Source organism: Grammomys surdaster, unplaced genomic scaffold, assembly GCF_004785775.1.
Source record: "Grammomys surdaster isolate TR1022 unplaced genomic scaffold, NIH_TR_1.0 126531, whole genome shotgun sequence".
NCBI classification, from domain to species: domain Eukaryota; kingdom Metazoa; phylum Chordata; class Mammalia; order Rodentia; family Muridae; genus Grammomys; species Grammomys surdaster.
The window spans coordinates 17159552-17185799 of record NW_021621323.1 but is presented as its reverse complement, the minus strand read 5'-3'; the positions used below and the strand labels follow the sequence as shown (position 1 = coordinate 17185799).

The 26248-nt window shown below is 41.5% G+C and overlaps 1 protein-coding gene across 1 annotated transcript in view; it reads right to left on the bottom strand.

The window, feature by feature from the left end:
• Window positions 1-18843, bottom strand: part of Synpo2 (synaptopodin 2) — a 143734-nt gene extending 124891 nt beyond the window's left edge. Inside the window, exon 1 of the mRNA XM_028760493.1 lies at window positions 18623-18843. Coding sequence (XP_028616326.1) covers window positions 18623-18727 — 105 coding nt within the window. The 5' untranslated portion in view covers window positions 18728-18843. The remainder of the gene's footprint in view (window positions 1-18622) is intronic.
• Between the last annotated feature and the right edge of the window lie 7405 nt (window positions 18844-26248).

Below are 26248 nucleotides of genomic sequence, written 5' to 3'. Positions count from 1 at the left end.
ATTACTTCTCTCCTAGTGTTAGAAGTGCTCCTGCTCATTTTGAGATGCTGTAACTCACCCAGACACTATGGGGGGCACAGGTTGCTATTTTCCTGTCTCACTGCATCCTGGACATTGGCCAGGTGTGGTGTGGCTTGCTGCCTTCCGTCTGCCACACTTGAGACTACAATCTTGGTTATCTCCTTTGAATCAAGTCCTCTTGAGAAGATGGCATCAGGAAGAACTGTGGAGTACACAGGTCAGCTCCCTCAGCTTTGCGTTTCCACCTCATCCTGAATTTGCTTTTTACCTCTGGTAACATGCCTATGCACATCTCCAAAGGAGGAATGTTGCACTGGACAGTTCCATTAGTTCTGTTTCACCGAATTCTACTCTTCATGATGACGAATGCCCAGAAATTCCTGCTTTCACTTGGTGTATGCATTTATGGGAAGTATAATTTGGATATACACAGTTGATATTTTCTGTCACTTGTTAGAAAGAGTTAAGAAAGCTGGAACGCTGTGCTCTGAATTAGCAGAGGTAACTTCTGGACTAGTGGCTCAAGGTAATTTTAAGCAACTACCATAGACAGGCATTTGACAAGAAACTTAAATCTTAGCATGTAGGTGGATAAGTGTGTGTATCTGTGGGTCACCACATAAATGTATATGTAACCCAATTCAATAGTTCATTTTTAATCTAAGTTAAAGGACCATGTGTAGCACCTGAATAAATATCTTTTGTCTTCTGTAATAATCCTTTTCTTTTCTATAAAGTTTAGTTGAAACCTATTTGTTTTCATGAATCCTTCTCTCAGTAAATATTAATGCCTTATAAGGATCCAGCCTAGGTGGCCAGCAACAGAGAAATTGTGGTGAGCTGAAAGAAAATGGCCCCATAGACTCATAGGGAGTGGCATTATTGGAGGTGTGGCTTTGTTGGAGAAAGTGTGTCACTGGGAGGTGGGCTATGAAGTTTCAGATGCTCAAGCCAGGGCTAGTGGCTCACTCTCCCTTCCCGCTGCCTTCAGATCTGGGTGTAGAACCCTTAGCTCCTTCTTCAGCACCATGTCTGCCTACGTGCTGCCATGCTTCCCGCCACGATGACAATGGACTAAACCTCCAAACTGTTCACAGCAATAAAGCCACAACTAGAACAGGAATGGATAAGGAAAATGTTCACATACACAATGGAAACTTTTTCAGACATAAATAAGAACGAGGTCATGTTGTTTACAAGAAATGGCTACAACTGAGACAATCATATTAATGAAAAAAGGCCTTCTCAGGGAGACAAATATGTTTTTTCTCATATGTGGTTCCTGGACTTTATATAGTCATGTAAAATCATGTATGTATATATTGGATGAAGGTAGAAGTCAAATTGTCTAGGGGACTAACAGTAGGAGAGGTGATAAAATGTACGGTGGGAGAATGAAGTACAGGTGGGGAGCTATGCTTAACATACACCCATGAGAAAAAAATTAACTATAAAAAGTAAGTACATTATTTTGTAATGTTGTTCATGCCCTACTTGTCAAGGTTCATGCATCCAATGCTGGAACATACAGTGTTAATTTACTTGATTTTTTTTAAATAAATTTTCTCTCAAAGAAAATGGTAGGAAGTATGCTTTACATCTGTCGTACGTGATAACTGCAGGCATGTAAAACACCTTCAGTGACTATCTAGAGGTCTACCCTGGGCTTTCCTCATTCATTTTCCTCCTTTAGATCTTTCCTGCTTGGTGCCAGATCTTGCTCAAGAACACGCTGTGAGTTATCAGTCCTTGCCACTGTGTCATTGCCATGTTGTCCTGTTTGTCATTAGCTTACTCTAGAGCAGGGCATGACAGTCTGTAGTCCTCGCATGTGGGTGGCAGCAGGGTCACAGGTGTGTGGCCACACTGGGTTAGAGAGTAAGCCTCTGTCTTCTAATGTCATTGATGGTAACAAGGACGGTTTCAGATAGCCTTTGTTATATGGACTCCAGCTTCTGCTGTGAGTCAGAGAGAAACATCCAGCCTGTGTTCTGAGAATCACACCGATGACAGAGCAGGATCAGAGTGCCCTAAGGGCAGCGATGCAGCATGCCTCTGCCGTGCTCAGAATCAGACCCACTTACATGTCTGATAGGCTTCCTAAGGATGGCTAACAATGAGCATGACCCCAAATCCACCCTGCATCTCCTATGACCTATATATAAAACACAGGATCTATGTATGAGAAAAAAAATCTGGAAAAATTGGTCTCCACCGTGCTGACTCTGGCGATGCTGACAATCTAAGCATCTTTAAAAACAATTCTTAACAACTTCCATTGCCTCTGTCCCCTACACCTCTCAAGCTGTTCTTAAGCAAGACCTGGGAACTGGCATTCACATCCCACAGACACCCTACTTCCCCACATCCCCAAACATAGCAACTCCTATGGGTTCAAATCTTAGACATGCTTTGAAAATCACAGCTCCCTCGGGGATGGATGGTCCCACCACTCAACTCAACCAAGGCCATGGCAATAGGGCCAGTGTCCACACCTGTGTCAACACCTATCCCCTAGTAGTTATAACCCTGAAAGGAGCGTATGCTCACTCCTTTTCCCTCCCCTTCACCTCTCCTCCTCCCTCTCTACTTTCCCCCTCCCCCATCTCCCCTCCCCTCCCCTCCTTATGGCCCCTTCCTTGTCTCTGTCTCTGCTCTATTAGGTACCTTCAGTCTGGATTTATACTCACAGCTGTTCCTTCTGCTTCATGAATGTTACGTCTGAGCCGTACACAATACTCCAGCATAGATGGTTCTAAGCCTTTGGGCCAGGCTGCTAGGCCTGTCTAGGACCCTCTTCCAATCATTCAGTGCACCTAAATATTATCTGCCCCTCAATGCTTTCTGACTCTTTTGTTTCCTTGCATGTGAGGCCCTGGGTTCACCCGTAACAGTTTGAAAATGGGGTTGGAAAGAAACCGTTGAGACATTTTACCAGGGAGGGGTGATGAGCACCTAGAACCCCCCAAGCTTAGAAGGCTGAAGTCAGAGATTACAAGCTCAAGACTGGGCTGGGCTACTGTCAGAATCCCTGTCTCAAAACAAACAAACAAACAAACAAACAAACAAACAAACTGACCTTAAGCAATCCTGCCAACATGAAATGGATTCTAAAAGGACACTACCCTGCTGTGCCGTTGTCAGGTTACCACTGTGGCATCTCTGGCTGGTACAATTTTCATTTCATCTTTGGCCTTTTCTGTACAATTTATTTTTACAGTGACAATGTTGTTTTATGGCAAATCCAAGAGTGAGATCTATTTTCAAGTCAAGCTATTTTAAACATAAAAAAAAAAATCCCTTTGTTGGGGAGAGACACTCTTTGATTTAAGGGACCTCATCTGGGAGGTAGAAGCCAAGGGCTCCCAGCGGCTCTCCTTTTGCTCTTGACACACAGCATATACACTGGTCACTCATCTGAATTCCTTTCAAGTAAGTTTAAAGGGCTAAGAGATAGGAAAGCAGGATCAAATATGGTCTTTTTCCTGCTCATTAGCGTGTGCTTCACAGACTCCAACAACCAGGCCACTTGTATTGCAGCAAGTTTTTAAAATTAAACTGTTTAACTACATTTATTTGTTTATTTTTATGCGTGTGGCTGTGTGGACTCCATGGGGCATATGTGGAGGTCAGAGAATGACCTGTGGAAGCCGGTTCTCTCCCTGCACCTTGTAGGTTCCCAGGGATCAAATTCAGGTCCCTCAGGCTTAACCATAATTTCTTTTACTTGCTTCATAGCTGTAATTATGGAAATAAATGTGACATAACCTGAGTGATCAGACTTGAAAAAATGCACATAGGATTTCCATATAATGTTATGTAAAGAATTAAACTTTCTAAATGATGTCTTTGTTAAATTAGGGAAAACGTTGCCATACATGGACATTGCTTTCACCTATTATCTTCTTGATTTAAAAATAGGCTATAGCCCTAACGAACAATAAAATCATCTATTCTAAAGTTTTCATTTTATAAATAGAACCGTTGAGAGCCCATTCATCTCTGTGATGTTGTTAGGAACAAAACAGGAGCAGTCCAGCCAACACCAGTGTGCATCTCGATAAGCCTTGTGGACTTACATCATGGTACCATATAAAATCAAATAGAAACATGAGCATATACATACAAAGCACATGGGTAACTCCTTTAACTATCCTTTGAATCATTTTCTCACAACACACTGTAAAATTAAACTCAATAACACTCCCTTGGGTCAGCATGATGTCTCAGTAGGTAAAAGACACTTAACCCCAAGCCTGGCCATCTGAGTACAAGCCCCAGAGACCACGTGGTGGGAGGAGAGCCTACAAGTTATCTTTTCACACACACACGCATGTGCGCACACACACACACACACAAATAAACATGAATACCTGCCACACTTATCCTAAGAGTAACAGATGTATTTATTTTTTAGTTAATTTACTCCACACTTCAGTAACGTATGTAGCTGCCGTAAGATCCTAGTTGTGCATATATGTGGCTCATATTTGCCATTCCTGATGCCAAGAACTATGAAATGTCATAGTTCCTATGTTTAAAGAAAAGGACGACGGCAGACATGTGGAAATGCACATCTTTCTAACAAGAATCACTAGTGAAAATTGCTAACAACATTTCTGCGAGGACCTTCAGGGAAGTGTGCCAAGGCCTGAAACCCATGATATTTGGAGCCCCAATGAAAGTTCCACCTTGTCAGTGAGGGTGTCCCTACTGTCCCTGTGCCCTCTTCTCTCTGTCCTCTACCATCGTCTCAGTCCTGCAGCGTTGTCTCAGAGGAAACAAGAACTCGAACTCATATTCTCATCCACAAAGCTTGGGTGCTGTTTGTAAGTCACCCAGCACCCTCTGGGGGTGTCCTTATTTTTTAAATTAGATACAATATCTCACCAAATTAAACTTGAAGATCTTTGGTAATCAGAATAATAAGGGTCTGATTATATACCAGTTGTGTGCACAGATAAATATCATTCTGGAAAGGAATACAAACAAAAGAATGCCTTCAGGAGAAAATAAGAAATCTCACCCTGAAAAAAGGTAGTGGCTGAGACAGAAGAAGGCTGTGCAGATAACTAGGAGGGAGGCCAGGAGACCCAAGGGAGAGGCCTCAGGAACCTTAAAAAGACTCTCTACACACTTCTGCAAAGTCACAGAATGACTTGCCTACATTGTCCCAGACTAACTCATCCCATACTTCAGCTGAAAGGTCTGCCTTTCCCTGAAAGTCAGTTAAAAGCAACTTCTGTGGAACGAGTTAGATTCTCTGTCTCTCTGTCTCTCACCCACTCTCTTTCCCTGTCTTTCTTTCTCTTCACACACCCATATAAAAGAAAGAAAGAGAGAGAGAAAGAGAAGTGGGAAGAAGGGAGAGAGACAGACAGATATACACATGCTATCTGTTTATTTTGCATTTTGGCAACGTAAATGTGATTTTATTTTTTGTCACAGAAAAGAAGTATACAGAGAGCTCAGTCCAGAGTGAGAAGAGACCAAGGGCAGTGGAGACAATGAAACAATTTTCCCTTCACATTGTTAAAGAGACACAGGGAGCAAAGTAATGAGGGATAATGAGGATGCTTTCCGGAACCACTGTCATAACCAGATGCCTAAATGAATCTGTGCAGCTGTTCTCAGCCTCACACACAGGACCATGGTAACCTGGTCAACATGAAGCTGTGGCGTCATTCTGTCAAAGGGAGGAGAGCAAGAGCAGCGAGCTGGCTGGAGGATGAGTCTGCCAAGCACTGCTCCATTCTGCCCCAGGGCAAAACTGCTCAAATTTGCAATTCTTCATCAGGCAGATAGGCAGCCTACAGATTGGACCTGAAAACTCACCTCTGTGATTCTACTTCCTGTATCACCGAAAGTGCCCCATTATGTTTATAATCTGCACAAGTCACCCTGAGCACCAACCAGGAGAGAAAGGTTCCATTTTCACGAAACGAAAAATAAAAATGGTGACCTCTAAGGTGTCCATCTCTCACAGGTTTGGGGTTTACCCTAGTTTGACTGGTGAAAATAAGTGACCATTCTTTGAAAAGCCAAAAACATCAAAGAGTGTAATATGTTATCATCACTTAGGAAACAGCAACCTTATATAGTAATGGGTTCTAATGTCAGAGACAAGAGATAGGAAAGGGAGGGAGAAAGATGGGTGTTCGGTAGCCTCCGCCAAGGGCAGGGCGCAGCCTTCTTTTGGCTTCAGAGAACTCTGTCCTACAGTTATCAGAGACGATTCAACAATCCATTTATTTCCTTTTAGGGTTCCTAAGCATGTGGAATGATTTCATCTCTCCATAATGAGTTCCACGTGCTGTTTCCAACCGAAGAGTGATAGGGCATCGTGGTTTGAATAGGAATGGTTCCCATAGACTCACGTGTTTGAGTGCTTGGCCCATAGGGAGGGGCACTATTAGGAGGTGTGGCCTTGTTGGAGGACGTGTGTGACTGTGGCCACAGGCTTTGTGGTCTCAGAAGCTCAAGTTAGTTCTGGTACCTGCCAATCAAAGATGTAGAACTCTGAGCTCCTTCCTCTAGCGCTATGTCACCTGCATGTCATCTGCATGTCACCATGCTTCCTGCCATGGTAATACTGAACTAAACCTCTGAACTGTAAGCCAGCCCCAAGTAAATATTTTCCTTTATAAGAGTTGCTGTGGTCATGGTGTTTCATCACAGCAATAAAACCCTAAGACATGGAGCATCCCATAAAAAAGAAGCGACATCTGGAACCATTGGCACCACCTCCCAGGAGTGTAGTAGCCTTCCCAACACACTCCAGACTCAAAGCCTTGACTTCGCAAAGTTGACTTTTTAAAAGTTCAAAAACCTACAAAGTGATTAATAACCACTTTTAAAAATCTTGCATGTTTCTTCAAGTAATTACCATGTATAATTTCTAACCCTATAAACAATTCTTGGCAATACAGCTGTCACTCTATCCATCTCACTACTGAGGAGATGAAGTCACACAGATAAAATCTACTGACTCTGAATACAGCTTAACAGTTATGTACAGTCATTTATTAATGCATGAATAAGTAATAAATCAATTTTATTGTGGTATATCTTTTAAAAATCCATACCATTTAATAAATTTAAATGACCCACTCATTTAACCTTATTTTGCCTTTAAAATATATAATTTTAGAAATGTGTGGAAGCACACATTTAATCCCAGAGCTACAGAGGGAGAGACAGAGGGATCTCTGAGTTCAAAGCAAGTCTAAGCCTACATAGTGAGTGCCAGTCAATTCTGGGCTAGACTGTATAATTTTGGAAGCTGGTAAGATAGCTCTGTGGATAAAGCAATTGTTAAAGCGTGAAGTCTTGAGTTTGGATCCCCCAAACCCATATAAAAATTAAACAAAGAAGTGTACATCTATAATCCCCAAATGACTACTGAAAGATGGGAGGTAGGGACAGAAGAATTCCCAGAAGCTTGTGGTCTAATTAGCCTGATGTACACAGTGGGGAACAACAAGAGACACAGATCTAAGGTTGTCCTGACCTCCACACACATGCTGTAGGACACACACACACCCATCCACACATAAGCATAGACACACACACACACACACACACACACACACACACTGTATATATATATACATATATATAATTTTAGCACCTATTGTCTTAAATTGATAGAAAACTGCATAACAAAAGAACTTAATTAATAACTGATACTGCAAACGTATGGAATGTGTTTATCAAAAGTGAAAGACTGAGACTGAGGGTGTGGGTCAGTTGTAAAGTGCTTGTCATTCAAGCTTGAGGGCCTGAGTTCAATCCCTAGCACACACATAAAAAGCCAGGCACTGTGGTACACATGTGCAATCCACAAGACTAGCCTAACCAGTGAGCCCCAGATTTCACTGAGAGACTCTGTCTCAAAAAATGAGGTGAATGTCTCCTAAGAAACAATGCCTGAGGTTTACACACACACACACACAGAGAGAGAGAGAGAGGGAGAGAGAGAGAGAGAGAGATGTGCATACAGGCACCCACACATACACACTAGAATAAATATGTGCATGTATATACGTGAACACACACACACGAGAAGGAAAAGCTGCGTCGTGTGAAATTATTACCCTAAACTATTATCTATGGATGGTTTTTGCTCCTGGTTTTTGTCTGTATATCTGAATTGATGACAGTAAAACTTACCCATAAGGCAAAGCCTTCCATCTTTAACTAGAGAAATAGTAACGATCAGGCAAACATGGAGACACACTCCTGCAGTCCTAGCACTTGGAAAGTAGAGGCATGAGGATCAGAGCCCCAAAACCTGAGAGTTTGAGGTCAGTCTGAAATATAGGAGTCTCTTTCTCAAACATAACAATGATGATAATGACCTACCCCTTTGCCGAGTGACTTACATGTGCCAGGCAAGCACCCCAGCACATGGCCCTTACACGTAAGGCATATGATGAACTGGCTATTTGGACTTCGGATTGTTTACTTGTATAACTGAGCAATAGTCCAACACTTTTATCTACAAAACCAGCAAACTCAGTATACACAATCTTACTCTGCAGCTAAGGAAACAGAGGATCAGAAAAAGCCACAGTCTAAGAGGGCCCAGCACTGAAATGCCTTTATCCCTTAAGTGGATCAGTTCTCCAAACAACAGCTAACTAAGACCATCACCATTTAGAATGAGCCCTGGAACTGACACACTAGAGGATAAATTCTTCTTTCTCTAGGTCTGATGTTGGACAAAGTGAACCAGGTCTATGAGTCAAGTTCTCCTCGGTGCTCTTTGACCCTCATCTTTTGTGGGAAGAATCAATTGCAGAGGAAGAGGAAAGGTTAACAGTATATTCAAGCAAACCTCCACATACAAAGCTGTGACTGTTCATCTGAAGAGAGTGAGCTAGACAGTGCTCAGTAGGCTGCTGCATCAGGAAAAGGCAAAATAGATGAAGAGAAGATATTAAAATCAAAGGCTAAACTTGTTCAAGTTAGGAACAGTATGTTAATATTTTACTGGTGGAAAAATAATAACGTGGCCAGAGTTTTCAAGTGAGACATTCAGCATCATCATCATCATCATCATCATCATCATCACTATTTTATAGTCTATTTTATCTGTTACTATTATTATAGGCTGTCTTATCTATTAATACTATTATTATCTATCTTACCTTTTTTTTTAAATCATTGGGAGATTGGATTTCTTACAGCTGTTTCTGATGGAAATGTGTACACCACTCCTTAAAGACTGCAGCCTGATTTTGTCCCAGGCAATTACACCTGCAGCTCTTGCCCGACGGCTCTTTCCCTGCATGGCTTCCAAAACAGCTGGACTCTTACATGCACATGGTCATATTTACAAGATGACAAAGAAATGGGCTCTAACTGAGAGTTAGCTATACTTTACTACATGGTCTGAGAGGGACGCCATGTACCAGAATGGTCTGTGGGGCAGACTCCTGTATTTCAGACAGTCTCTGAAGTTACCTGTGTTGGTTTGAATGGAAACGGCCCCCATAGGCTCATGGGAAGTGGCATCATTAAATAGTGACTATTTCAAAGGATCAGGATGGGTAGCCTATTGGAGAATGTGTGGCCTTGTTGGAGGAAGTGTGACAAAGAGGGTGGGCTTTGGGCTTTCAAATGCTCAACTCAGGCCCAGTGTCTCTCTCTTCCTCCTGCCTACGGATCCAGATATAGAACACTCAGCTACCTGTCCTGTACCTTGTGCTTCCCCATGGTAATAATGGAGTAAACCTCTGGATGTAAGCCAGACCCAATTAAATGTTTTCCTTTGTAAGAGTTGCTGTAGCCATGGTGTCTCTTTGAAGCAATAGAACCCTCACTACAATGTTGCCTCACCTAAAATGAGGCTTCATGACAAGTTGGAGGGAGAAGAGCCTTTGTCATGCTCTCTGTATTTGATTAAGCAAAATTTCATTTACTTATCTAGTTCAGTATAATCAACACTCACAAAACAACTCTTGCTAAAACATTTCTTTTAAAACAAAAGACTTTTAGTTAAAGATAACTTATTTCCACTTAGTTTCAACAATCTTGTCAAAGGGTAAAGCTAGAACAAGGGCAGATTCCAGCCCATCTCTTCCTGCTCGTCCCCAGTTGAACCCTGAAATTGAAAAACAAGACGGTTTAACCAGTTGGGACAGGTGACAAGATTGTTAAAACTACCAAGAAGCCTCCACGGGACCAGATTTATATTCATTCTTGCTGCAGAGGAAGTTTGCTGGAAAATAAAAACTTCTAGATGTGATTTCTTTTTTCAACAATGGCTGAAGTCAGCAGTACTGAATTGAAAACCTTTACAGAGCTTTAAACCTAGTGATGAAGTTTAGAAAGGTCTGTGTAAATGTAATTCAAAATGGCTAAAGTAATATAGTGTACCAACATCTCTCAGCAAATACTGTTAAGAATGGAACCCTAGGAAATCGCTGTAAATAGCAACAGAATACTCGTGTATTGAAGGATGCTTGGAGCGTGATTGGATGAAGGTGTACATGCTTCCAGAATAGCTCAGTCTGTGGTACTTTAAATCTTATTTTAATAATGAAATAGAAACCAGGAAGAGTGATTCACATATTCAAGTACTTGGGAAGTCGAGACAAGAGGATAACTCTAAGTTTGAGGATAGTCTGGGCTATATAGTGAATCCCAGGTCAGCAAGGGCCAGAGCGGTACTCTGTCTCCAAACGAACAAACAAACAAAAACTGAAGTAAAAAGCTTTGCCTTTGGTGGGAATTGAATAGGAAAGGGGACTGGAAAGAAATTCTAAAACTTAAATAAACTCTTAAGGAAAATCAGCATTTTACAGAAAAACTGTTCAAGCTATAGAGCCAGTACCTGTTTTAACAAGAATTAACAGCAAAGAAAGACTTTAGGGTAAGACTATGAAATGCCTCACGTTGGATGCCTTATTTGCTGGCAACTCTAGAGTGTAAAATGTCAACACCATATTATCAATGCAATACATTTTAGAAAAACTTACATTTAAACTACATTGAAATTACATTTGTTTGCTTGCTTGAAACAGGGTTTTACTTTTTAGCCCAGGCTAGTCTCAAACTCATGACCCTCCAGTCTCAGTGACCTATGGGAACTGGTAAGCATTGGCATACTGGGTTGGAAATCTTTGGACCATGTTACGATGACATATACGGATATAGACAGAGACTTGTACATAGGCATTTGTAACCCTCCAAAGTTTGATGTGCTCTCTTCAAACCTTTAATAGAAGTACAGAGCTTGAGGGTGCCCTGGTTTTACTTAACAGAAAATGAATATTCTAACTCTGCCTATCTTCTCTAGGCTAAGACATGGTTCTAGTCACCTGATACATTTCAGAAAAATAAATGCAATGTGTCCTCTAACAGTGAGCTGTTTGGAAGCAGCCCAAAGCAAAGAAATAGATAAAACAGAGAAAATGTCTTTAAAGCAGATGCTGAAAATGTTTCCAATAGTGATATTTTTATTGAAAGTATATTAGTATGTTATCCTTTGAAATGGCCTTTCTGCAGGCCTAACTAGAAAAAAAAATTCACATGTGGTCTGTTGTCTTTCAAATGTAAAACACGGTACTATTTAACACTAAAATATAAAAATGTGTCCATAAAATTAGCTCTAAGAATAAAGGGCAGTCACCTGCAAAGACAGAAATCAACTTACAAGAGAAGTCTTTGCAGTGCTGATTAATAGGCTGGAAATGGCCTTCAGATAAGGATTCATTTTCTCAACACGTGTTATATGTGTTTTCTAAGATTATCTTTGTCAGCTACTGTAGTATTTAAACTCAAGTAAAGAAGTAAATAAACTCTTACTAGCTTTTTGGTTCCCAGCACCTATGTGGTAGCTTACAACCATCTGTAACTGAATTTCCAGGGCATCTGATCTGTTCTTCTGACCTCTGTGGGCACCAGGCATGCACGTGATATACATACATACATGCAGACAAAACATTCATAAAGCAAATAAATCTTAAAAAATTAATAAAGAAAAAAAGAACATTTTGCACTATAAAGTAATAAAAACTAGTTTTAAATACTGTTGGCTTTACCTTTTGTGCTTTTATTCATTGCTCTTTACTAAAAGTAAAACATTATCACATCACTACATGTATGCATATATGTATGATATATGTATGTGTATGATATATATATATATATTTTTTTTTTTAAGGAGAAAGGTAAGCACTAATCCTGCTATAAGATGCCCTGTTTTGCAATAGTGGCACAAAACCTTTAGGAGTAACCAATCACTAACTGATTGGAATTAAGGCCCACTTCATGAGATAGAACCCATGCCTGACACTGCCCAGGTACCCAAGGCCACAGTCCTAGGAGAAAACTAAATAATCCAATGCCTTCCTATGACCTTCATGGACACTTGCACTCATATGTACACACACACACACACATACACACACACACACAGTTAAAAATAAAACAAATCTTAAAAAGTAAAACTATTAAAACAATAACCACAATTTTTTAAGAGATTTGTCTATTTATTTTATGTATGTGAGTACACTGTCATGCTCTTCAGACACACCAGAAGAGGGCATCAGATCCCATTACAGATGGTTGTGAGTCATCACGTGATTGCTGGCAGTTGAACTCAGGACATCTGGAAGAGCAGCCTGTGCTCTTAACTGCTGAGCCATCTCTCCAGTCCCAACAACCACAAAATTTTAATGGAGGTGTAATATAAGGATGTAATTTGTAATATTCTACACAAACTCAAAATCAGAGAAAGCAGAATTAATAGGTAATTTTTTTTCTTTCTTTTCTTGCATTAAAACTTTGTATCATAATCTTTTATAATTATAAACAACACAATCTTTTATAATTATAGTGTGTTATTTGTAAGTCTCATGATAACTACATGCTAAAAACCTGAGTTGACATACACCTTTATTCCCAGCACTTGGAAGGCAGAGGCCAGTCTTGGCTACAGAGTGAGTTCCAGAACAGCCAGGGTTACACAGAGAAAACCCGTCTTGAAAAACCAAAGGAAAAAAGAAAAAAAGTAGCCTGAAGTTCTGGTCAATGATAGAATGTTTGTCTAGCATGCAGGAGGCCCTAAGTTCAATATTGTACATGGAAGGAAGGAAGGAAGGAAGGAAGGAAGGAAGGAAGGAAGGAAGGAAGGAAGGAGGGAAGGAGGGAAGGAGGGAAGGAGGAAGGGAGGGAGAGAGGGAGGGAGGGAGGAAGGAAGGGACAGAAGGAGGGAGGAAGGGGAGGGAAAATCGCACTTTAAAGAAATAGAAAAGCAAAAATGAACTGAACCCAAAGTTAGTGGGAGGAAATAGTAAACAGTAGAAATAAATGAAAAGATAACAGAAAAATAATATAGAACAAAACCTATCATATTAAAGTTGGACAAGGCAAACCAACAGAATGAAAAGAGCCCCAAGAGAAGACACAAGAATCAGAGAGGTCCTGGTGCAGAACCATGCAGGCCCTGTGCATGCTGCTTCAGTTTCTGTGGGTTCATATGATCCTTGCTGAGTTGATTAAGATGGACTTGTTTTCCTGGTGTGCTCCATCCTCTCTGCCTCTTACACTCTTTCTGCCTCCTCTTCCACAGGGTTCCCTGAGCTCAGGGGGTGGGATTTGATGATAATGTTCTGTTTAGAGTTGCAGGATTTTTATTTGTTGGCCTGTGGTGTCTAATAGGAGCACTGTTGCTTTAGTACAGAGTAACTCCAGCTAAGATGTGTGTGTGTGTGTGTGTGTGTATGGATTATATATGTGTATCTATACAATATATATATATATACACAGACATCTATGCACTATACACACACACACACACACACACACACACACACACGTATATATTAGAAAGCTTCTACTGCATTAGGTTTAGGTATCTCTCCCTGTATTCCCTATCTACCTTAAGACTATTTTCTGGAACAACAACAGAGCAGTCACACTTATGACTTCACAGCAGTTGAGACTGGATTCACAAGTCCCAGGATGGTTTTTTTTTTTTTTTTTTGTCTTTAGGTGGAGGCTTACTTGAAGCTGATGGAAAGAGGAGATCCTTAGCTGCTTCCAGATTCTAAAATCTATGCCCAAAGAGTACTCTGGGTATTTATTAGGTATTAAACTGAGGTGATTTTAATAAATTTTCTTCTCTCCTCAGTCTTCCTTTTCCTCTTCTCTCCATCTGTCTCCACATTTTCCTAGTTTTACACCCTCTCCCTTCCCGCTTCTCATCACTACCACACACTCCCATTTATAAACGCACTAGGCTGGCCAGCGAGCCCACTGTCTTAGTCAGTAATCTATTGCTGAGCAAAACAACTTTTATAAAGGAAAGCATTTAACTGGGTTATTGCTTATAGTTTCAGAGGTATAGTCAGTTATAATCATGGTGAGGAGGATGGCAGCAGGCAGGAAGGCATGGTGTTGGAGAAGCAGATGGGAGCTTTACATCCTGAACCACAAGCAGGAGCCAGAGCAAGAGACTGGGCTTAGCCTGGGCTTTTGAAATCTCAAAGTCTATCCCCAGTGACACACTTCTTCAATAAGGCCACGCCCCAATCCTTCTAATCCTTCTCAACAGTTCCACTTCCTGGTGAGTAGGCATTTAAACAAATGAGCTTATGGGGGCCATTCTCATTCTAACTATCACCCTCACTGACAAGATCAAACCACTGTCCCATCTTTCAAGGAGTCCCAGCATTTAGCTTGGTCACTGTGGGGCTTTCCAACAACACCTCATCTTGTTCCAGGGGATCACTTATCTTGACATCAGAAGGGGAAATCCTCTGTTTCTAATCATGACCTGCTCACAATGCCAGGGACTCACACAACTCTTAGCCTCTCTCCCTGGCCCTCCCCTTATTACACTGAGACAGGATGAATGGGGAAGAGTTCATAGGACACACCAGGCTCTAGTCAGGTCTTAGGAGGCATGGCTGACCTCAGCTCTCTTCAGCAGGGTTTGTGTTTCACTCACATAGCAAAATTCCCCTTGGAATGTTAAGAAATCTTGATGCCAGGGCCAACCTCAGACTCACTAACTCAAGACTGGATGCAGGCCATAAATTTTTTTTTTTAACAAACTTTTGTGGTGGATCACCTAATTTATATTTAGTCTGACCCACCCCTCTATTTGCTCATTACTTTTAAAATGTAAGTTAATTTTTAATTGTAAGATTTGTTTGTAAAAGAACACTTTCTCCAAGTCTTTATAGGGATATTTCTCCAAGGGGTTTGCCAAGAGACTGCCAGGGACATGGCCATGTAAGCACATGTCCCTGAAGAGAGTTTGATAATTCGAAGACACTGACATCCTTTTTCATGAGGAAATTTGCAAACACGCATACAATGGGGCCTTCTGTCTAGATAAACTTCCTCCAGGGATGAATTGAGAATCTGCTTTGCTAAAGATTGTCCTTTGAGTGTGTGTTACAAAGGCATGCTTTGCATTACAGACGTAGAGAATATAACCAATCACCAATGTTAATAAAAACTTTCACTAAAATTTTTCTTCTTTTTTAAGGGTTTGTATACTGTCCAGTGTACCAGGCAAATGTTAAAAAACACTTGTGCATCTCTCATAAGTAACTAAACTGTTAATAGAAAGATATTCCCTGGTGATTAAAAAGCAATTAAATATCTGATCTTAATGATACTGAACTAAATTTTATAATACTATTTCAGCCAGTTAGAATATGTACACAGGATTATAGAAAAACCTAGATGTTTAAATATTTTATGATAAACTAAAGGTCATGGTACAAGTACTTGTTGTAATTAAAATTTCCATTTTATAGAAATGTTCATACCTTTTAACTCTAAAATTAATAACTTGTATAAACTTTGTTGAGAGGGGGCTTAATGTAGCCTAGGCTGTCCTAGAACTCACTATGCAGATGTGGATGACTGACTTGATACCCCAGCCCTCTACTTCCCAAGGGTTCTGTTTGCAGATTCTTTATTTCACTGACTGGCTATCTTTCTCCACTTAGCCTTTCAGCTTCTTTAGTTATCCCTCCTACTTAGAGGCCACTCAGCCATAATGAGAAAGACAGGCTACAGGCAACTGACATTCACGTCACCTTGAGCTCTGTGAAGAGCCTTTCCTGGAGGCTTGCTCACTGAGTTGACTCAGAGGCTTAAGCTAGAAAAACTTTCTAAAACAAGTACAATAATTTTAAAAAATCAAATATGATAAATTCGAACCAATGATAACACACGGGCTTCGGAAAGACATAGTCAAGGTTATCTGAAGCTTACACCTCTTTTAACTCATTTTACAACTCATTAACATATGAGAGAAAAGCAGACTGCAAGGGGTGGAGTGCCAGGCAAAACCACAAATTAAGCAAACATTCAAAGCTTTCATGGCAGCATTTTAAACTCTAAATAAACTAGGAAATTATACAACATGGTGTGGAGGAGTGTTGGGGGAATGAACTCAGAGCTTCCCACATGCTCTGCCACTGACCTACATCCCCGGCCTCTGACAAATTAGATCATTAGAGTGAAGACCTAGGTGCTTTCCTATCAATCCTTTAAAGCCATCAACATACTCCCTGGATATTTTAGGAAAGGTGATTTCGGAGGAATGTCTGTCGGCTCAGTGGTCTTGACCCTTGTGGAGCCTGGTAATTGAGAGATTGACGGAAGATGGCCCACAGGACCCTTTCCGTCAACAACTTGCTTCACAGAGTTACCACAAACTAGTCACTGCGATGCGAGAACTCAGAAGAAACCCCACAGCCACTGTGCCTTCCAGGCTTGACCACCACGGCAAACAACAGCTTTCAGCCACTCGTGTTCCCACACGTTAGCAGGCGGGGGACTCTGGAGCACATGCTGTTAGCACTAGTGAGTTTGAACTCATGGAGTATATAGGTCCAATTTCCTCCTTGAGTTTCTCTTTCCCTACCCCAGGCAACACTTCTCCTTCCATGACAACTGAGTTAGGGCCGGGTGACCGATGGGCCTCAGGCCAAACTGCAAGTTAGATCAGAGCTGCAAGTAGAACCCAAATCTCAGCTACCGGAGCCAGCCAACCAACTGCGACTGAGCAAATCTGCCTTAGTCTCCTGAGCCGTGTAATGTGCTGAATCCAGCATTCACATTTTATCTGCTGTTGGTTCCCGACTTCTAAAGAATTTCAGCAGAGCTCCCTTCCAACCCTTTCATCTCTCTGCTCTCCCAAACAGGAGCTTCGAGGTGAGGACACGGTGTCCCTGGGCTCTTTGCTCATCCAAAAGAGCTAAAAGAATTGGGACCTCTGAGGAACTTTCTAGATATAAATGGCTTTCATCTTCCAGTTCTGTGCTCACAACTTTGTTTCTGCACTTCTCACTAGGTGGCAGGATTCAACCACCAAAGAAAGAATTTTCCCTAGATGCTTGAGAGCAGAAAACTTTCAAAGAAAGTCTTCACAGGGAACATTTGCAAAAGGTAAAAAAGAATATAGCTACAAAGGCAGTGACCCGTATGCTTCACAGAGGCCTAGATTCATTTTAACTGTAAGTATGCAGCAAAAAAGTAACCTTTTATGCCTTCAAGTAACGTCACAGAATTCTACAGTTGGATGTTAATGTCTGATTAAAAGTTTTTTTCTTCCTCGCTTTTAAACTTCATTTTAGCTGAATGCCAATTAGAAACCAGAGCTCTCCGTGAGATTATGGGTATTATGCTAAACTGAAAATCAGTCTAATGTGACCAAAGATAAAGAACGTTTTAAATAGTTATTAGGTGCACCAGAAAGACAGTTGTAATTAGAGCATATGTAAAGTATCTGTGAATACACTGAAGAGACTCATCAGACTATACTTATATAGTTTATGCATATACATACATACATATATACATACATACATACATATGTACATACATAGTTACATATTTAAACATTAAGGAAGAAGCCAGAAATTGGGCAGAGGGGTACATAGGAAGAGTTGGAGGAAGGAAAGAGAGTAGAGGGAAATAATGTAATTATATTTTAATAAAATAAAATTTAAAAAATAATAAAGTATCTATGACTCTATCTTGAGCTCTTAGCCTCATGGGTTTAGTCGACGGAATATACAGTACTTGGGCTTTTGCATTTCTTCAAATCCTTAAAAGGCTGGTTGGTCTCTTAAATAGACCTCATGATAGTTCTTTAAACCTTAAAGATCATTGCCCCAAACTGGCCTTTTTACGCCTGTTGCACAATAAATGTCACTACCAGTTATTTGTTAGAGCCCACCAAATGTCCATGCCCAGTGGTTATGGGGAGCTGAGGCCTGTCTCCTCTGTGGAGAGCTCCGCAACACATCAAGGAGAGAGAATGCATGAAAGCAGTTTAAGGTTGCTGGCTGTCAGATGACAATTAACCAGCCTGTATTTCACCTGATAGTATTAGCATTCCCTCCATTGATTGATAGCTAATAACATATGATGTACATTTCTCCCACGAAATTCTTTAAAAAAAAAAGCCACATTCTAGATAGCGCATTCTAGATAGATAGAAGTTCATCGATAGCGCAGAAAACAAGCAAACGACCAGAAAGACCATCAACAGGTTGTTTTCATCCCCCTCTCCGCTTTCCCCGCATCTAACAGCCCAGAAATCCTCTCTTGGTCCTCCTACCTTTGCGACTTGCAAGGGCTGCTTCTCCTCCTTGCCTCCTTGCAGTCTGAACCCCCAGGGCGCCCCTCCAGTCATGGAAATGCAGATGAAATCTCCGGTGCCCATCTTCTCCTTTCAGCTGGGCAGCATCAAGAGCTGGAGAAAGCCAGGCGAAGCTGCGGTGCAGGAGAGGATGTGTCTTAAGCTGGGCTGGTGCAGAGAGTGCAGGACGCAAGGCTGCCTCCGCTGCCGGCTGCGGGGAAAGTGCGCGGAGGCCGAGCCTCCCCACCGCCCTCCCAGCACCTGTACCGCCCTCTCTTGCGTCACACCCTTTGCTCAGCCCACTTTCAGCTAAAAGGACAGAGCCTCACACTAAAAGAAAAATCCCTGTTTGGGACAGAATGGGGCCAATGAGAGCGGGGAGAACGACATTGCTCATGCTTTAGCAGCCTCAGTGCCAGTACCTGAATAGAACGGAGAGTTAATTACTCTATAAATAGTAGCCAGCTTGTGGGAGTTTTAACCACCACAAGTAAGCGGCTCAAACATAAGCTCCTAATTACTAGAGAGTTAGACTCCCTCAAAGAAATACTTCTATGTTTTTACCACATTGATGAATGAGAAAGAAGAGATAAAGCAAGTTCCATTACTCTTCTACCTGCTGCCCGAAGAAAGCAACCCTGGGGGGGGGGGGGGGTTTATAAAACACTAGCATTTTTGAAAATCTTTTCTGAAATTGTGCTTTTTCTGAACTAACATATGTTTAGAGGAGGAAGACGGGAGGAAAAGGAGGGCCTTCTACTAACTTTTTTCTGTTGCAAGGTTTAAGATATTTTAGATTTTACTGGTGTCGTCTGAGAATGTCATGCATGCACACCGTGTGTTTAGATCTAATCCATGTCGTAGCCCCGTCCGTCCATCCTCATCCTTCCCCTATGCCCACTACTCCAATTCCCTCCCAGTTTCATGTGCTCATTTGTTAAACTGACCGAATCCTCTTGGCGCTGCCACTGTGTGTGGGTGAAGGATAATCTGGTAGAACACAGGTAGCCTCGGTCCCACAGCCCCTGATGAAAACTGGCTCTCCCCCTCCCAGCCGCCACCAGCTGCCCAAGCTCCAAAACGCGTACAAAGATAATCAACACGATACCTAAACATTTGTGCGGTCACCGTGACATATGCTACAATATTTCTGTCAGAGGATTCCTTGTTACCTACTGACCCACTAAGGCCTGGTGGGCCTGGAATATTTATGCCTTCCAAGGCACATTATCGAAATGCCATCTGAGCAGGTGCAGACCGAGCTCTGGCGTTCCGGTGGGAGGGGCGGGATGGCGGAACCAGAAGTGAGAGAGGATGCCCTCAGGCCCTCCCTGAGGCATTTTCCACTCTACAGTTTGACCTCTTTGTTCTGAGGTTGAAAGTGGTATGTGGAGGAACCGCTGCTCCTGGCTGTCTACATTCTCTGAGGAGGATCTCTGAACAGAGAGCAGGCTCACCAGCAACAACTGTTGGTGCACAGAGCTCAGAGTTGCTGCCTTTCTCAGTCTTGGAACACTAGGGTATGCACACTGCTGGGGCTGCTAACACCTGGCAAAGACCACCGACCGCGGGACTTACGCAGCAAAAGCTTGTCACAGTGCTAGAGGTGTCATGGCTTGAATGTCTTGTATTTGGACACTTGGTCCTCAGCTGGTGGCAGCACTTTTGGAGACTGTGGAATCATTGTGACTGTGGCCTAACTTAGCACAGGTGGGTCACCAAGGGTGAACCTTGAAGGGCCATGTCCACTTCTGGCTCTGGCCAAAGCTTTCTGCTTCATATCTGCTTCAGGATATGAGGTGCCCAGACCTATACTCTCCTGCTGCCATGATAGACTATATCCCTAAACCTGCAACCAGAATAAGTCATTTCTCCCTTGGGTTGTTTCTGTCAAATACTTTATCACAGCAAGTCAAAAATGAGAGGGTTCCAATATCAGGGTACCTGTAGATACCAGTGCCTCGTAGTGTTGCCTTGGCTTGTAGATGGCTCTCCACAGTGTTTTCACGGTATCAGTTACAACTTTTCTTATTGATATGACCAAATACTTGATAATAGTCAATTTAAGGAAGAACTGATTCACTCTGTATCACAGCTAAAGAAGGGATATGACTCCCCACAGTGGGGAAGACAGGGCAATAGGCTCATGAGGCAGTGGTCGTATTGTGTTCCTACTAAAGGAACAGATAGGAAGTGAGGTCAGGTTATAAAAACCCCAAGGCCTGCCCTGACCAACCCTCTTGCTCCAGAACCACCGGCTGAGAGTCAAGTGTTCAAACACAGGATCTGATGGGGGACATTTTACATTCAAACCACAGCATGCTGTCTATAGATCAGTCATTTTGAATAGGGCCCACCCTAATTACCATTTTAAAGATCCACCTCCAAATTTAACCACATTCTGAAGTATGGGGGTGCAGGATTTCTACATCAAAATTCACGGAACCATAATTCAAACATAGAGTGATACATACAGTGTCAGGGAAGATGGCGCCCAAGTTAAGCTCACTGGCTTCACGGACAGTGGACCCAAGTTCCCAGCACCTAGTCAGGTGGCTCACAACTGCCTGTGACTCCATTTCCACGGGTACCTTCACATGCATACTGTGTGCACACACACAAATGCACTATGCACACACATACACACACACTGTGCACACACATACTGTACACACACACTGAACACACACACTGTGCATACACACATACAAACACACTGTGTACACACACACACACACAGTACACACATACACCTTTTAAAAAGAATAATACAAAGAGATAAACTAAAAGTTTATTTCCTTGCCATATATGAGAATATATAAAATGTTCCTTGTAGGATAATTATCAGACTGCAATACTTATGTTTATTCTTCAGATTTTCTCTTTCTTGCTATTCTAAGCAGACTCCTGTCATTTCCCTGCCTCAGTACCATTTGCTGAGATGGAACAGAAGATGGTAATCACCATTCTTAGTTTGGGAAAGACTAGACTCCAGGAAATAAGTCTGTTAAATATTCCAGACAAGGAAGAAAGAGAGAAGAATGTCACTGAGATAATAAAAGACAGGCCCAGAGAATGGCCTGTGGGACTCTCAGGAGTGTTCACTGTGCTGGTGACAGGGAGGTAAGAGGCAAGCCCCAGAGAGAACAGCTGTTGGGTCTTAGGAAGGATACTGGGCCCCACCCCCTGCTGCACAAATGTTGTAGAAACTGAATCTGGATTGATGACTGTTAATCAATACCATGGCTCTCAGTGACTGCAGTGAAAGCAAGTGACAGGTAACCTAGAACTCTGTAGAACCCCAGGAGCTTTGCAAATCCTGGTGTCTCAGTCTGTTTGGGATGCTATAGAAGAGTAACATAGACTAGGTGATTTAAACACAGACATTCATTTTTCAAAGTTCTGGAGATGTGCAAGTCCAAGGTCACAGTGCCAGCAGATTCACTTGGAGATTTGAGACTGTCCTTGTCGTTTGTAGAAGGACACCTCCTCCATACATTTTTACAAGGGGAATCAACCTTCATCTCTATTGTATCTGTCTTCTACAAGGGCTCTAAGCTCTGTCATGGGAGGCTCCATCCTCAAGACCTAATTATCTTTCCAAGACCGTACCACTAAGTACCATCACAGCATATGACTTTGAAAGAGGTACAAGCATTCACTCTGTAACATCTGCGGAAGAGTCTCACCTGTCTTATCTCCCCACCAGCCCAGCAGGATGGAGGACCAGAGTTGGAGGCTTAAATGATAAAATAAAATTGTTGAGGTAGTTAAAAGATATCTATACTTCTAGTTTGTCCGATCTTTCAAAAGGCTTTTTGAAGGAAGGACTATCAGATGAGCTTTAGAGGATGTATCAGTGAGCCACACAAAAAAGATTTCCTCTCCTGTGGGAAACCTGACAAATAAGGGAAATCGTTTTGAGAGAAGTGGGAGACAATGAGGAAGTAAGGTGGAGTGAGGCAGGGTTATGTGGTTGGGGTGATGGGAATAAGACGCAGGAGCATCAGACAGAGAGCCACGGCGGGACAGAGCCACTGTGGGCTGCAATGAATGACTTTGGAATATAGTGGGAGTGGAAGGATGCAAGGTCTGTGAAATGACTAAGTAGAGCCTGGTGCAGCAGATGCACCCCACCCCCACCCCTGTTCAAACCTTCTGCCAGAGAAGAATTCAAGCTGTTAAAGGTGAAGCCCCACAGACCTTACTTCCAGGATCACCTCCCGAGACCTCGGAAGAAAAGCCAATGTATGTTTACATGTTTGTACTGCCTTGTGAAATTGCCAAGGTAAAAACACTTGCATGGATTTGATTGTAGCTAGCTCCAATTTCTCCGCTAATGTCGTACTGAAGTGGCAAGGATGTTATGGGAATTGAGCTAAGAGAGATGTGATGGGGATTTGTTCACTCTATTTCTGTGGCTGACAGTCACACTCATGTAAAGTCATTGCTAGCCGTCCAGGGAAGGAATGATGGCTTCCAGGCACGATCTTCCCATGAGTTGTGCCAAATCACTTGATGTGGAAACATTACAAGCCCACACAAGTGAAATCAGTGTGTATAGCTCATTTGATACTGAGTATGATGGAAAAGAGAAGCGGACATTGGTATAAGAACAGAAGCTGGTCTGTGGAAAATTCCTCCACTTTCCAAACAAAACCCACCATGGAAAGCCTTGTGGGTTTTTTTTTTTTTAAACGAGGACATGTCAGATACACAGTTCTTATGACTTTACAGGCACAAACAAGTTACAGTGATTGCTTCTACACAGGGATTCACATTTTGCATGCAATGCAGTTACCAGACTAATTCTAATTAACTATGCTTAAAGTTAATGAAACTTATTACAAATCTGAAGGAATTAGGAGTTAGACAAATTCTCGGGTAGGCACACAATCAGGGAAAAGTACCATGCATAAGAAATAAAGATAGTGCTCTTCCAAGATGGCTGACTTTTCTCTCACCTTCCTGACCTGAGACAGAAGCCTGGATGCTTTTTAAAAAAGGCTTTGCAGGTTTTTTTTTCTTCCACTCATAAAGCCCACCCTCCCCTCATCTTCTTTTGTTTCTTCCCCCCTCCCCATGTCCCACTCTCCCCCATACACACACAGATGACAGACTGGCTCTGCAAGTTCAAGGCAGGATTCCAACATGTTTATACCAAACTTGTGGGCCTATCAGGCATGCTGTGTTTGATCAAACTAACTAACCGAAATTGGGGAGACCCCTTCAAAGACCCTTAAAAACCTTAGTGTCAGAGGAGGGATTGTATTTTTAGGGTTCCTCGGTCTCTTCTCCTTTCTAGAAGGCTGTTGTCTGCCTGCTATATTTGTTGGCTCCTTGAGAAAATGTGTAGAAGAGGCAGCCATTTACAGGCCTTAAAGAGTCCTTCTCATACACTCAGTCTTTCTCTTCTCCCTGATGCTACCTGTTGCACTTCAGAACTTCTGCCTTTTAATTTGTCTAACTGGCAGAAAGAACCAGATCAAGACCCTTAGGCGATAACAAAATCATACTCATATAAAAAGATGATGCCATCCAGGCAAAATCATACAGGAAAAAAGGCATGTCAAATGGGTAACCTACAACCTTTTTCTTTGCCTGGGTTTTGTATATTTTTATAGTATGATATACATTTGTGATATTTATGGTCTTTTTATTTGTAAACGTTCAACTTCCTTTTCTCCTTGGAAACATTCACTTCCATCCCATAGGTTTATAATTTGTAACTTTAGTTTAATGCTTTTGGTCCGTACCACTGAAACAAACAAACCACTAATAACACCAACCAATCAGCCATGAAAGCTTAAGTTTGCTACAGAAAGAGCCACAGTGAAGTCTAAGAATCTGTTTCAGAATGTATCAGATGAAAATTGTGTCACATAGTATTGGGCCCACTGTCTTATTCACTGCTCAAGGACCATGAAGTACCAGAAAATGTCATCAAACTCCAGGTCAGAACTATTGCAAAGAGCCTGGGGGAAGAATTCTGCCCTCAGTCTCTGGCTTGAAAAAACTGTAAAGTACCTTAAAATATTTACTGTTACATCAACTGCCCTTTTATTATTATATTATACCAATGTTGCTTTTAATTTTATATTTCAATTTGTACTGGCCAGCAACTAAAGATAAAAAATAATTCTTCTCTCTTTGGCAATTTTCTCTTTCCAGTCCTAAGGGACTTTAAAGAATTTTAAGTTCTAAGTACTTGTGTTCAGTAGGTCTGAATGTGAGAGATTCTCTCTTCTGCCTTTCACACAGATAAGAATCTCTTAAATTCTCAGAAGAGTCAGGAACTTTAGACCCAAGGTTTGAGTATCTTCATCAAAAGGATGTCTCAGTAAACACATGTGAAGTGAAATGATACATAATAAACTGAATTAAGTAGAAATACAGTAAAAGCAGATATACATTAACAATTAGACCAATGTTCGCTTTAATTTTAGATTTCAATTTGTACTGGCCAGCAACTAAAGAGAAAAATAATTTTTATCTCCTTGATAATTTTCTCTTTCCAGTCCTGAAGGGTTTTTAAGAATTAAGCCTCTTCAAGTGAGTGCCATTGCTAAACCCTCCTGGGAGAGAGTTTAGAGGGAGGAAACCAGCCAGGCCAAACATGTCCCCTGAAGTCACAGTGGAGCCAGTGAGAGAGCAAGCCAGACTCTAGAGCCCTGTGGCTACATCAGCAGAACAAAAAGTTACACAGAGGTCAGTCAACCCTGGCAACACATTCAGGGGATTTTCCTGTATTTTGTTTTCCAGCACTTGGCTAGGTCTAGCTTTAAGTATCCGGAAGGATAAAGTTTCTTTTCATCTTTCTTTCTAACTTGAGTAACTATACCACCATTTAAGAGCTCTGAGCCCCAGACAAACCTTATCTGCCATTCAAAGTATAACTTCTGGAGCTCCTGTCATTCTGTAGCTAGACTCCCTACTGCAATGTTTTTATTCCTTTGTGTGTGATGGTTCTAGTCATGACTAGGGTTACTGGGGACAGGACCAGCCAATATGAAAATTCCTCCTCTGAAATCATTTATTATCTTAAAAAAAACTCTGCCATTTTTAACTAAATGGTAGATTTATTTTCAAAACATTGAAGTCATATTTGAAAAAAATCATTTGTCTGGAAAATTACCTGTAGAACTTTTTTTTTTTTTAATGTCTTCACATTTACTGTCAGCACATGCCTGCGATCCCAACAATCAAGAGACAGAGGAAACAAAATTACAAAGTCAAAGCCCACTCCAGGCTACATACAGAGACTCAATCTTTCAAAAGACAGAATAGATGGAGACATTTTCTTGAAAGGCATATCTTAATATGTATAAAATTTTGTACAAGTTGATAAACAGTAAAGTATAATGTTAGCATCAGATGAAAACTTTTAATCAGATGTGAAATATTGGTTCTGATATCCAATTTAGGAATACATTTCTAAAGATCCAACCATTATCAAATTTAAATAAACAATTTGAAAAGTTATAACATCTAGGACTAGTATATTATATTTTCAGAGGAGTACAATATTTTAACAAATGGATATAATTTAAAAATTTAAACCCATTAGTCATGCAGAGAAATTGCAACCAAGATTATGTCTCCTCT